The sequence below is a fragment of the Cariama cristata genome, unplaced genomic scaffold (genome assembly GCF_000690535.1).
Source record: "Cariama cristata isolate BGI_N322 unplaced genomic scaffold, ASM69053v1 scaffold4643, whole genome shotgun sequence".
NCBI lineage: Eukaryota > Metazoa > Chordata > Aves > Cariamiformes > Cariamidae > Cariama > Cariama cristata.
The window spans coordinates 2,563-16,783 of NW_009606489.1; the positions used below are offsets into that span (position 1 = coordinate 2,563).

Genomic DNA, 14,221 nt, shown 5'->3' on the forward strand with positions numbered 1-14,221 from the left:
TGTGAGGGGGGTTTACTTGCTTTCTGTCCTGACTTCTGTGATCAAATGACGTTATTCTTACTTTTCCCCCAAATAGTTGATACTCTCCTGCCCACATTAGGCTAGTTAGCTGAAATGGTTAGTTTGTTCTTTAAAAGACCTGGAAGTAGATATTTAGTTTCTCGTTCTAAGGTAAATATTTGAAGAGTCTTTCTTCCTCCAAAGGTTTATAGTACAGAGCCATTTGGCATTGAAATGTCACAAAAAACCATTTTTCAGTAACATTGTTCTCAAGCTTGGAAAGCTGTTCAATAAAAACACTGAACATACACTAATCTTTTTTTGCTGTAATTGAATTTATATTTGTTACCTTCTTTACTAATGAAGGTTGTGTTTTGCTAGGAACAATTTAATGAGTACAGGTTATTTAATTTTGTCACTCTTAGTAACTACTAACAACAATTTTCACAAGAATAAAGCTTCTTAAGTGTAGTAAATGACAGTATCCTTCACTGAGTATTGAAATGTTCCTGAGTGTCCTTGGTAGTGAATAAAGGCTTGAATATTTATGGAACTGACTCCCTTTCCTGAGGAATAAGAAGGGGCAAACATGAGAGCAAATTATGCTCCTTCTAGGAGGAGTATCGTAGGCAGTAAGTTTGTGGATCTGAGCTTGCAGCTGTGCATGTCTGCTAAGGCAAAGCTACCAGTAGACAAGAAGATGCTAGGAAAGGTCTCTGTAAGATGAAAAATCAGTGGTGTCTGTATGGTCATGGAAAGGGTTTCAGGAAATGGCAGCCAGGTAAAGAATAAGTGACAAATCCTGAGATTCCTGGAGTGTGAGCACGGCTTCCTTTCCGTGCCGTGTCAGATGGTGTGGCTATAACTTGAGCCCTGTATCCATTTCCTTCATCTAGTGTGTTGGCAGCTTTTCACGGATAAGTAGGGGCTGGTTTGAAAATGGCACTTATAGTAACCTATCTAGAAAACAAGATTGAAATATACTAGTCTTACCATGGTAACGATGAACAACAGGGTAAAATAACACAATTTCAACATGCCTAAGTAGAACCCAAGTTGAAATATGTTTCTGAAAATCTTTTCTGTGCTGCAGCATCTGCAAACGCTGTTAAGGAAAAACTAAGTAATGAATGGAGGCTACTTTGGATAAAGCCATGTGAAGCTAGAATGGTGGTAGCCATTCTGAATGCTGAAATTCTAGTTAGCGCACTAAAATCGGCAAAAAGACTCTAAATCCTAAAACTCTCCTGTTTATACACCCACAGATTTCTATTCCCGATAAAGCTGTCAAGGAGATACTCTCCCCATTTAAAGAAAATGAGAGAAAGAGGATCATCCAGTTATTAAAAATAGTTGAGTCGAAGAGTATGGATAAACTTTTGCTGACAACAGAGAAGACTGTTTCTTACAAATGCAGTTCTCTGATTCTTTTTTTTTTTTACCTTTCTACTAAACACAGCATTGATTGGCTCTGAAGGGTTGCTTGCCGGTTAGCTTCATATACTGTGATAAATGTCTGTCTGATTCTGACAGATGTTAGTCTGAAGTGTGGTCAGATTTCTCTTGATGAGTTGGGATGCTATGGTAAGGGTTCTAATAGACAAGCAGCACTTTCTGACCTCAAACCATATAATTTTCCATAGTTTGTATAGCTTAATATTAACTGTTTCCTGCTGTGTTGCAGCAGTTTCTAATAATGGGAAACAGGAGATCTGCATTTGGAAGACAAGTATTAGATTCCTATTGCTGCCGTGGATTCAAGTGAGTTAAATTCTGTGTTTGTTGCCCAGTCAGTGAAGTGGAGGAATTTGTGATCTCTGAGTATTTGTGATTAGTGTGAGTACCTGTTGCTATGTAGCTTTGTGCAGTCTGGAAGTATGTTACAAGATGAAAATTTTGCAGTCATGCAGAATCTTCTGTTTGTTAATGCTGCTGTGAACTTCTGTCATACTAAAAAGTAGACTAGAACTTTTTCTTTTTAGAGGCTTGGGCACTGCGGAGTTGCTTTTCAGTTTCAATTTTGAATTTGAAATGATCTGATCAAAGTTGATTGTGCGTGCAGTAAAGTAAAACCTTTTTTTACATCAACCACTTTCAAGTTATTTATTCCCTTTGTGCCTATGGTGCAAACCTGAATGCAAAACTGTCATCAGGAACTGCTAAAAGCAAGATTAAAAACAACCTGCAGTATTTTTGGAAATGCTCTAGGATTGCAGACATCTTAATGTAAAATATGGTAAAACTGAGAGACTTGTTTGATAAGCCAAAAAATGAACTGACCTGCTGATAGACTATGTTCTTTAAAACATTTTCAGTACAAGAACATGATTCTAGCACTTCAGTTGACAGCATTTCAACTGCTTCTTTTAATGTAATAGTGAAGGAAAACGAGATGTTTGGATCACTGAAATTTCTAGTATTTTTGGATTTTCTGCTATTTTTGAATACTTTCCTAAGTAGCTGTCCCTTTCACATTAACCTTCAATGAGGTAATATACTGAGTTTTATAATAGCGTTTGCCTTTGTTAAAGGATTTGTGTGGCACCAAACTGAATATTGGAAAATGCTAGTGATGGGATGTGGTGTAGAGCGCTCTCGTACTCTGCATGCATGTCTTTTGACTGTTGTACGTTCTAGATCCCACGGTTCTTGACCCATTTATCCTTCACAAAGAAATGTATAAAAGTTATCCTAGATGTCAGGCGGTGTTTTAACTCCTGGCAGCTGCAGCTGTGCTTTGTGCTAGCTCTGTTTGCTTGCACCAAATGACCGGGGTGCCGTTAAGTTCTTGCTCTCTTTCCTTTTACTTCCTTTTCCCCCTCTGCTGGGCCGCTGTCGTACTGCACTCGCCTCTGTTTATCACACACTTTCATTTTAGACCTGGTATCTGTTGTTGCTTTCCAGCAGTTTCCCTCCTTGTCTTGGAAAGCAACGTTAATTTTAATAGTTGGAACCTATGTTCAAGTCGGTACCTCTGCAGAGATCATCCAGCCTCCAGGGACGGATCTTTTCTGTAGTCTTTTCCATTCAGTGGAGAGCTTATTTTTCCAAAGCTGCTCATACTTGTACAGTGGAGAAGATTTTTACTCGTTAGAAGGCTGCCTAGACGGGACATTGAAATTCACACTCTCAAAAAATGATTTTTAAGAACAGGAGCATCTCTGCCTAAAAGAATGGGAATGTGTCACTGCCTGGAAATAGTGCAGCAGTATGTTGAGACAAGACGTAAATAAAGTATTATTTGAAGTGGGCTGACTTTTTTCCTCAACTGATTAATCTTTAGCTTGTTCCACTGTCAGTTCCAGACTGTCATTTCTGAGACAGGTTATTTTTTATGCATTGAAAGAACAAATGTGCACATACAGTACTATTGAGCCGCTCTTTTGACTTTGTGACCAAGCTGCCAATGAGTATCGTACTGTCTGATCTATGCAAGCTGCCTTGTTTTGGTCCAAAGCAGAGAAAAGAAACTGTAAACACAAAATATTTTTCATAGTGTATTATTTTTTGCCTTTCTTAGTGGGACTAAGTAACTTGAAGACTCAGAGGAACCTTTTAAGAACTCATTCCGCCTGAACATCCTGTGTTTCCTTGCCAGTTCTTTCATTGTGGATGAGAAAATCCTTGCACTAAAAATACGGATTTCTCAAACCAACATGCACTTCTGCATATTTGATTCTTCTGAAGCCAAAATTTTTTTTCCGAGCTTTTTAAGATATATAGGTCAACGTTAGAAGAAATTGAATGCTGTCGTTTCTTCTGTGCCTGTTCCATGTTGGACAAAAGTGGTCAAAATGGCATTGGCAGGCAGCATGCTACAGAACTGAATCAAATTGTCCTGTTCTTTTTTCATCCTTCTGGTGTCTCTGCTAGTGAGCTTGTGAACTGCAGCAAAGCATCATTTTATCTTATCAAGGTTTTCTGCAAGCAGATGACTAAAACTGCATGAAGATTATACTGGTTCAATGAAAATACATTGGAGAAACATAGGAAACTTGTATCTGAAACAGTCAATTTTCAGATTTTCATTTAATCTTCAGCAAAAGTGAATGCATATGCTTTATTCATGAGCTTTAGTGACTCAGTGCATTACAGAGTCTGTATAATATTTTATACTTTTTAATTTCTGGATGCGAGATAGTTTGGTTTTAGCAATTTCTAAAAAGACAAAATCATGGAAAGTTAGATTTTTAGCTTCTCAGAAAACTAAATGCGAGTATATTGTGTTACCTCAAAACTAAAGGTGAATTGTACAATTTAAGAGTCAGGGAAGATGTAACCTTTCTAATTCAACCAGCTGATCGCTTTATTCTGTAAATTTGTGTTCTTTATTGCCTCTGGATATTTGGCATTTTGAGTAACTTGCTCCTTGCTTAGGAGCATTTGGAAAATTACTGTATGGATGAAAGAATGACTGTGGATGAAAAGCCTCATGCGTGATAAACTGCTGTGACAAAGATTTAACTTCCATTTATATGCTTCATTACTTCGAATATTTTAATGGAAGACATGAAGTTTAGTGGTAATTCCAGTGTTGCCATGTAATGTCAGTGTTGAGTGATAATATGTAGGCAGCGAGTAATAAAGGAGCATATATTGCTTGAAAGATAACATTATTAAAGCCATGACTTTTGACCTACAATTAACTTCATGTCACTGTGAGTATACATTGTAATTTGAACTGAAGCTTAATTTTGAAGCTTGTTTGAGGAAAGGTGGTGTGTTTTAGGGCATTGTCGATGATTGTGTAAGGCAGGTTGTGCCACCGTGGCAAGGGTCTCTGGGAGTCAGTATGCCAGGCGGAATTGTTTTGGTAGTAACACTGTAAGTGCTGGTAGAGATTGTGTCTAATGACACCTGATTTTATGGGTGGATATTACACAGTCATTATTTTATTCTTGGTCTAGGTAAGACACATGCTGACTGAGCGGTGTTTTCTACTCTTCATCAGAGACTTGCACAAAAGTAGGAAGTTTCTGCACTAATGAGAAATTGTAATCCCTTTGGAACACAATCGGTTTTGTTCTTCCTCTTCCTAAAACATGCCCCCTGCCCGCCCCCTCCGAGCCTTCCTACTGCAGTTCTCGTTTACAGATTTCATATAGTGCAAGGCCCACAGTGACACTACAGAGATTTGAGTCATCCATAGCTTCCAGATTTCTCACTCTGAGGTTAATCAATGTCAAGGGAATTAGACTGAAGTGGGATCTAAAAGATTGTTTAGGAATTCAGGAAGATAATATTGCATAGGTTCTTGTATTTGAAAGGGTTCGGGGCTCATTGCTTGCTTTTTTTTGCAACTAAAGAGCAGACTTTTTTGGATAAGAGCATAGATTCTTCAATCTCAATGCCATATGAGTTGTACACAGTAAGTCGCCTACCTACCCAACATTAGCAGTGTAGTGATTTTGTTTCCGGAGGTGTTGTCAGAGTGTTTCTGGGCATCTGAAGCTAAAGTTCTAAGGTCATTTGGCTTTGATGCAGCTAAACCAATGGGTTATGTTGTAGAAGATGACTGCTCTTATTCCCTAATCTTACTGGAATTTGCTACAGGTCTTTTTTTTTCTTCAACCTTATCAGTGCTCCATGTTGTCACTGATTTTGACACCAAATAAAAATATAATAAGCTTCACCAGTAAAGGCATAATCACAGTTCTTTATTTAGTCTTATCCTAACCCTGATAAATGCTATTGCATGCAATTTAGCCATAGTTACAACATTGCTGCCATAGAAATATCCTTTCTATTTCTGGGCAACAGAAATGAGAGGGAGAGGAGAATAGATAAATGGAAGGAAAGCTGTGCTGGTGGCTGTAGAAACTTGTTCAGGCCAAGCTGGTGTCCTTGTTGTCCAGACTACAAGTGAGAGCTTTGATGGATATTAAAGGGAAACAACTGTTGTGAATTGTTGCAGTGGGGGAGACTGAAGCAGTAGTGTGGGGGTGAGGGGAAGCGGCTGGGAGATAGATCTCCTGCCAGTTTGTCTTTTACTGTGCTCAAAGGCAGTGATAAGGAGAGCCGTTTTGTCATTGGGATTCAAAAATGTGTCCTTACGTATAGTTCTGACCTTCCAGTCATATGCTTATTTTTCTTCCATGTTTGCTAACTGCAGTGTAGAATGGGGCAGTACAGTATTTATTGGTACTGTAATCTTGTTTGTTTAGAATCTGTCTTGGGCAAGGTTATATGATCGTTTAGGAAAGCTTGCATATTTGAGCTACGATGTTGATGATTAAATGGGAGGCTTCCTTTTCTCAAGTTCAGACAGCTTTCCATAGAACAGATGTATAACTGCTTCATTTAAAAAAAAAAAAAAATATAGCAACATTGTTCAAGATGGGTTTTATAACTAAATAGAACTAAACTGATGCTATTTAAAATGTGACATTTAATGGGGGAAGTGTTGACCCGTGATTTCTGTTAAAAGAAAGTAATATACAACTGAAACAGAACACGCTACCCTTTCTCTGGTAACACAGCAGTGCGGTTTCACCTCAGCAGACTGATATTACTCTGTTATCTTCCCATTTTGTGTCTCAGTGGCATTTAGTCAGGCTCTTAAAATGACACTAGGGGTATTGTTGATTTTGATAACTGACTTCTGACTCCTTCCAACAGTGCGAGGATCAAAACCAGGCAAAAATGTCCAACTTCAAGAGAATGAAATTAGAGGACTGTGCTTGAAATCCAGAGAAATCTTTCTGAGTCAGCCTATTCTGCTAGAACTTGAAGCTCCACTGAAAATATGTGGTGAGTACTGTGATTTTGATTTGATGCTTGGAGGGAGAGTGTCAGGTAAATGCAGACCTTAAGCAGAAAACAAATGCCAGATGCTGCTTTCATTTATAAACAGTGGAACTAATAAATGATTGTAGCAAAAGGGAAAATAAAACCCTGCTGGATGCTTAGGGCGGAGGAGTGGGGAGGGGGTAACAGACGTGGGAATTGGAGTGGGGACCAAAATAAACCAAACTCAAAAAGTAACTGGTCTGGTTTCACCAGATCTCTTGGGGAAGGGATCCACATGAAGTTTTGGAAAGGAGTTTTCATATCAGTGGAATAATGTTTGGCCCAGTCATGACTGAACAAAGGGAAACAAAGGAGAACTACAGTAGTTTATTGTAGCTGCTGTTCAGAGTTGAACAGTGGTTTGATAATACTTTAAAATCCTGCTGGAAACTTACATTTCTGTACCATTTCTGGGTATTACTTTGTAGTTTGGTTTCACCGTGTTTGTACACAGTGGTGCTCATTTTGCACACAAGTACATGTCTAGTTATGCTAAAAGAATGAAGAATGTCAAAATAAAAGCCTCAGTAAATGCACTTTTAAAAGCTTCCAGCAAACAGTATTTTATCCTACTGTAACACTGAAGATTTACTTCAAATTGAAGTAGCTTGTTCAATATTTATAACATTGGTAGACTAAAATCAGCATTCAGTATTCTGCTTGTTGGAAACAAACCCATGATTTAAACCAAAGGTAGAAATACCAATTTCATTTTCAATACAACTTCACTGCTAGAATTTGAATGATGTGTTTCAAGAGAACACCAGGGATGGTACACGGGAAAGCAAATTCCCCAGGTAGTCAGTTTTGAATCAATGTTACTAGTGCTGTCCGGAAATACCAAGACTGAGGGAAAGGTTCCTGGTCTCACAGCCACTAGTCAAGTAAAGGGTTTTAACTGGATGTCACGTTTTCATTTGAACATGCAGTTGGTTTCTTGGAAACTTGTTTTTGTTTTACACGCGTGTGAATATTAAGTACCTACGTACTTTGTCTTAGTGCAGTTAACCGTCGCATTACGTAGATGTCGAACTTCAGAATATCATCATTTTATATACATTAAGCTAAACTGTAATTTTTAAGTATGTTGTAGACAGTATCTAACTGCAGGCTTTTTTCTTTCTGAAGCATCATGTGTTTGTTCTTCCTATAGAATCAATTGAATGTAGCAAAGGGTTGCTTACCCGTTGTTTCTGAATACTCTTTACAGGTGACATCCATGGACAGTACTATGACTTGCTTCGGCTCTTTGAATATGGAGGTTTTCCACCAGAAAGCAACTACCTGTTCCTTGGTGATTATGTTGACAGAGGAAAACAATCTTTAGAAACAATTTGTCTTCTGTTGGCCTACAAAATTAAATACCCAGAGAATTTTTTCCTCCTCAGAGGGAACCATGAATGTGCCAGCATCAATAGAATTTATGGGTTTTACGATGAATGTAAGTAATACAGGTGTGTGCGTCCTTGGCTTGGGAAAGCAGGGTAGGAGGTGCTGCTGCTGCAGTGTTAGATGATTCTTTCCTAACTTGCAGGTCCCCCTGAATGCTTCAGGGGGGTCCGTGGTCTATTTTAGGAAGGGAAACGTGCCCTTTCCCTGGTCCCGTTGAGAGTCCCGTCCTCACAGTAGAAAGCAGCATGCAAGTGGGTAGTTTCATTTGTTGGCCACTATGTTAACTATCAGTTCTCACTGGTACGTGTTGTTGAAGTTCTTAAGATAAGGTCGTCTAATGAGAGAATTTTACTTGATGCACTTTACAAAGGTTCACCTCTGGTTCTTTCATCTGAGGAATCACGATGATGTATACTTGTGTTAAAACTTAACTTGGAGAGTGGGCTGGTCTTTATTGTGGTTACCTTACAGTGCTTGCAATCTACTTCATATTAAGACCCATGACTTTGTAATGTTTAAAAAAAAAAAAGGACTTTGCCCTTCTCTGGCTGCAGTCCTGCTGTATTGTGTGGTGTTGCTTTGGCCAAAAGCAGTATTTCCTTTCATAAATGGGGCAAAGCATTTGTGAAGCTTTCACTGTGATGCGTGCTTGGATTGAGGACCAGGTATATGCTCTTTCAGTAGGTGGCTTCAGCTAAAGAAGTTGTTACGTGAACCAGTGCGTCAGCCTTTCAGTGAAGAAGAGTGTTTGGATTTATTTGGCATCATGAGCACTCCTTTGGAACCAACGTAATGTTGCTATGCAATTCATGAACCAGCTCTGTCACTGCAGAGGACGTTAAGGTCTATTGTGACAGAGACCATACACAGACTTTACCCTAACATAACAAGTAATTTTGATGTGAAGTGTATGTTCATGTTTCAAAGGAGGTGACATATGTAATAAATCCAGATGACGTAGAGGATACTAAACTGTTAAATTAATTGTGTGCTGAAGCATTCTCACAACTTGTGTTGTGGGACATACTTGGCTTGTAGCTTACAAGATAAGATGTACTCTCCATGTCTTGTTCTCCATCAGTGAGGAAACAAAGATGTGTGGTATTTCGGAGTTGACTCCTCAGAGATTAATCACAGGCTTAGTCATATGTCGCAAATATGTTCACGGTTCGTATCTGTTGGGAGAGTCCCTTTGAAAGTAAAACTGTAGCAGTTTCATTTTTCAGTCCTGTTTCTTTGCCTAGAAAGACTTTATGTAGTAAAGCACTAGCAGAAGTTTAAAGAAAATCTGCTTTCCAAGAATTGCCATCTTCCCCTGAAGAAAACAGCAAATGGCAAGATTTTCTGAAATGGATCAAAATCTCCAAGGAATAATTTCTCCAAAGCGAAGTTGGGACTGGAGTCTGGCTGCTGACAGCAGAATGTCGTTCTGTTGAACAGACTTGTGCTGTCCTCAGAGCCACTTTGGAGTGCTCTGCCACACTGAAAGAGATCTTTGCAACTTTCTTATAAGCAATAAAGTATGTCAGTGGGTGTCAGAGAAGATAAATTGTGCATAGGCTTTAGTGCTAACTTTTTGCAGGTCTTACTAAACATAAGGCAGCCAGTTAGGTTGGTTGTAGTTGGGTTAGAAAAGCATATTGACTGTTTTTTCTCCAAAATGTCTTCTAGGTAAGAGAAGATACAATATTAAGCTGTGGAAGACCTTCACAGACTGTTTTAACTGTTTACCAATTGCAGCTATTGTGGATGAGAAAATATTCTGCTGTCATGGGGGTAAGTGACAGTTCCTTAGTTGATATTTGAAAAACTGTAATAGTCCAGTATCAGTCATGGCAATTTCACATTTACGTTGCTGAAGCTTTGAAACTTGTATTTTTCTCTGCCTTGGTTCATGTATGAGGTAAGGTTGAGCTTGATTAGAGTCAGTTTTGTGAATCGTTGAGCTGATAGCTTTGTAACTTCAGACACAATGATCTGCTTTTCCTTTTATACCAAAAGGCATATTTAATAGCCTCTGCCTTTGAGTAAAGAATCCTTGTAGGCTTTTTTAGACCTATGTGACAAGGAGTTTTATGTACATTCTGAAAACATACATTTTCATAGAATCATAGAATGGTTTGGGTTGGAAGGCACCTTTAAAGATCATTTAGTAGAGTCCCCCCTGCCATGAGCAGCGACATCTTTTGCTAGATCAGGCTGCTCAAAGCTCTGTCCAACCTGACGGGTTTGGAGTTTCATTTGTAGAAATTGGCTCTGTTATGTGATGTGATACCTGCTTCCTGCAGCTTCTCAAAGTCATAAAATATGTATTGCACTGCAAATGTTTTATCACTTGCAAGTAATTCCGGTTGCCCAGGGAGATGTATCAGTGAAAAATGGTATGAGGTCTGTTTCATACCATATTTCATCTTACTAGGCGTGATTGTTAAAATAAACATACCCTGTGATTTCTGGTATTAATGCCTCTTTTACTTAACAAATCTTAACAGACACTTGCAAAATATTACAGTGAGATTATTGTAATCCTGTAAAATGTGGAAATGGCTTTGCTTATCTTGCTTGCAGTAAATCTTCTAGAAAGTGACTTGTCTTCTGTTATGGAAGCTTTAAAACAAATGCTGGATTAGAAAAATGTCAGTTAACATTGCCACTGAACTACAGAAACTTGCAATGGTGAATCAGGTTGAATACAAATTCTTTTTGTCTTGAATTAATAGCTCAGTCTTGCAAAGTTGGACGAAAATGTGAACTGCATGTGTCTTACCTCTGAACAGGTTTGTCACCAGACCTTCAGTCAATGGAACAGATAAGACGAATTATGCGCCCCACAGATGTACCAGACCAAGGTCTGCTTTGTGATCTCTTGTGGTCTGACCCTGACAAGGATGTCTTAGGATGGGGTGAAAATGACAGAGGAGTGTCCTTCACATTTGGTGCTGAAGTGGTTGCTAAGTTTCTCCATAAACATGATTTGGATCTCATATGTAGAGCTCATCAGGTATGTTAATTTTGTACATTAAACCATAGAATAATTTAGGTTCAGAGGGACCTGAGGTGGTTGTCTGGTCCATCCCTACACACCTGCAAACACAGGACAAACCAGTGTCAGCCTGAGTTGCTGAGGGTCTTGTCCAGCCAAGTTTTAAATATCTGGAAGGATCGATTCCACTGTCTGAACAACTTGTCGCAATGTTTAATAACCCTTGTAATGAACATTTTTTCTCTTAATGCATATAAACTGACTCCAATTCCTCAACGAGATTGTCTTGAACCTAGCAGAATCCTGTTTTTCTCATTGCTAGTGGACTCTGTTGCTGAACTGGATCCTGCAATGATCTTCCTGTTTTGGTGTAAAAGTTTGGAACCCGTGCTCCTCAGACGTAGCCAGTTTTTCAGCTGCTGGCTCTATTAAAGCTGCTTTGCACCTTGGCAGGAAGAAGTTGTCAGTCTAATATTTCTGCTTTTCTCTCTAAAGGTTGTTGAAGATGGATATGAGTTTTTTGCAAAAAGGCAATTGGTAACTCTCTTTTCTGCCCCAAATTACTGTGGAGAATTTGATAATGCGGGTGCCATGATGAGTGTGGATGAAACTCTGATGTGCTCTTTTCAGGTATGGTACCTGAAGATTTTACCTGCTCGTTAGTGTAGTCATGCTTTAAATTTGCTCTGTTTTGAAATTGATACTTTACTGTTACAAAACCATGATGCTAGTTTCAAAGAGATCTTTGCCGATACTGCATGTAGGCAGGGCTGTGTTTGCACTCAGGTCTTCAAAAATATGATCAGCCCTTGCCATGTGAGTAGATGAACTGTTTTACCTGGAATTAAATCATCTGAGCAAAGCGGTCGGCTCTTGGCCTGCTTCCATTGGCATGGGCTCTCCCATCAGCTGCTCTAAGCCCTGTCCTAGCTCTGAGTAGGAAATACATTTATTTCTTGGCACGTTTATGATGTGTCCAGAGGACCTGTGTAATGCCTTTACTGGTCAATTAATTGTTTGGTTGTGAGAAGGCTAACACTTTTTGCTAAATGACTGAACTATCTTTTCAGATTTTGAAACCTGCAGAGAAAAAGAAGCCCAATTCCAGCAGACCCGTAACGCCTCCCAGGGGTATGATCACAAAACAAGCAAAGAAATAGTCACTTTGGCGCTGCCTTCTTGGGACTTGTATTATAGTATATAACCTCCATTTTTAAAACTGTAATGTGTACTGTTCAGCTTGCTCAAAATAGGTAATGTGTTTGTGGTTTTCCTTTTGATTTGATGAATGGCATTTGCTGGTTGTAACAGCGAATGAAAGAATTTTCTCCCTCCCAGGAAGAGAGTTTTAAACTTTCCTTTTGTTGATGTTACAGCTGTACACTCCGCAGCATCTTATCCTGTCCTGATGGGTAATTGTACAACTGACTTTCTGAATCTGTACAAGGAGTCGTGTAAATGCTTGTTTTTTCTTCTTTAGGATCTAAAGAGGGCACTGGTGTGCTGCGAGAGTAGAAATTTGTCAGTGTCAGAAATTACATACTGTTTATACAAACCACTGTGAACTTTTTTTACGTTTAATTTTGTTTTAAAGGGATTGCTTTTCTTTTAATGTCTTGTCACGTACACGTTAAGTTTTATTGCTGTCAACATTAGAAATAACCTTCAACCTTGCCAGCGTCCCTGGTATGATGTATATTTAATTCAGACACATGTCCCTCTCCAAATACTTCAAATGACAATTAAAGCCATTATTTTAAGCGTTTGTGTCTCTTTCCTGAAGCCAAAGGTTGCTTAGAAAACTGTTGGTACACGACCCACCACGCTGGGTTGGCAGGGCTTTCCATCCACGCCTTCCCCTTGGAGATAAAAGGAAGTCCTGACTCAAAATAGCAAGTAGAAACGCTGCGCTGTTGGTTCTGTTCATGGTAAAAGTAAACACGCTATTGTGGCGTTTCCCTATGCTCGACCAGGAGCACCATTTGACAGTGGCATCAGTCCTGTGGCAGCCCCTGTCGGAAGGCTGGGAGTTACAGAAATGCCGGAATGGTTTTGTGCTTTTTAGCCTAAAGACTTTGTTCTACAAAGAAGCCTAGAAAATAGCTCGATAAGCCAACCAGAGGTGTTGATCTTGATCACCGGTTTATATAAATCTCTCACAGAATCTTGTTTTTTAAAAACTGTTAATCTTTTTTGAACAGATAACAGTGTACAATACCATGTAGTGAAAAATCACTTATTAAATGAAGAAACTGATAAATCTTCTCGTTGTCAGTTTATCACAACGTACACACTACTGCTATCAGAGGACCTGACTTGGATAAATAAATTGTTCTGGAAACCCACACATTCTTGGTTTGGATTTGTCTAAGCCACAGACACTAGAGGTGTGGTTTGAAAAAGGACTTGGATTCGGATCTGGTTCTGGAGCTTTAATGCATATATTGCCCTTAAATACAGGCACCCTCCCAGCGGCAGAGGCGAGTGCAGGCAGGAAGCTCCCGCAGCGCTTCACGCATTGCCGTGGATCTGCAGAGTTGTCTCACAGGCACATCGGAACACCCCAGTTCGGCAGCTGGAGCCTCTGGTACTTGAAGGTCTGGGTTGTTTTCCCAGCCCTGTGGTCGGGGTCGCGCTGGGCTGAGGCTTCCCAGGCCCCTCGCGTGGCGGCAGCGGCTCCAGTGAGTGCACGTGTGTGGGGGGACTCGCTCGTCGCGGCTGGTGGTCGTCATCCTCTGCGGGGAGAGCGGGGCTTGCCTGGAACAGGAGTCCTGCTGTGTTGGGTCCTGGCTGAGGACAAGACCAATTTCTGCTGGTTCTTAATTAAAGAACGAAATTCTTGGTGAAGGAAGGAGGTTCAGTAAGCTTCACCCCTGCTCTCTGTCCCGGTGTATGCCAGCTGGTGCGGGTTGTGTTGCGGGGGCTGGGTGAGGTGCGATGCCGGCTTGGGGCAGTCGGTTGTCCTGCCCCTGACAGGAACATGCTGTTGGTCTGTATTCCTTCATCTGCCGCCTCTCTCCTGTGCCTGGTGGAAAATGGCAAGACGTTGGGGGAGCA

At 40.0% G+C, this 14,221-nt stretch overlaps 1 protein-coding gene across 1 annotated transcript; it reads left to right on the top strand.

Annotated features, from left to right (window-relative positions):
* The first annotated feature begins 3,656 nt into the window (after positions 1–3,656).
* On the top strand, positions 3,657–12,441 carry LOC104158660 (serine/threonine-protein phosphatase PP1-gamma catalytic subunit-like). Its single transcript, XM_009696371.1, is given in 8 exon segments — positions 3,657–3,687; positions 3,690–3,872; positions 6,619–6,750; positions 8,000–8,230; positions 9,853–9,957; positions 10,959–11,182; positions 11,660–11,794; positions 12,235–12,441. Coding segments are annotated over 8 exon segments (1,131 nt in total). The 3' UTR covers positions 12,325–12,441.
* The last annotated feature ends 1,780 nt before the right edge of the window (positions 12,442–14,221 follow it).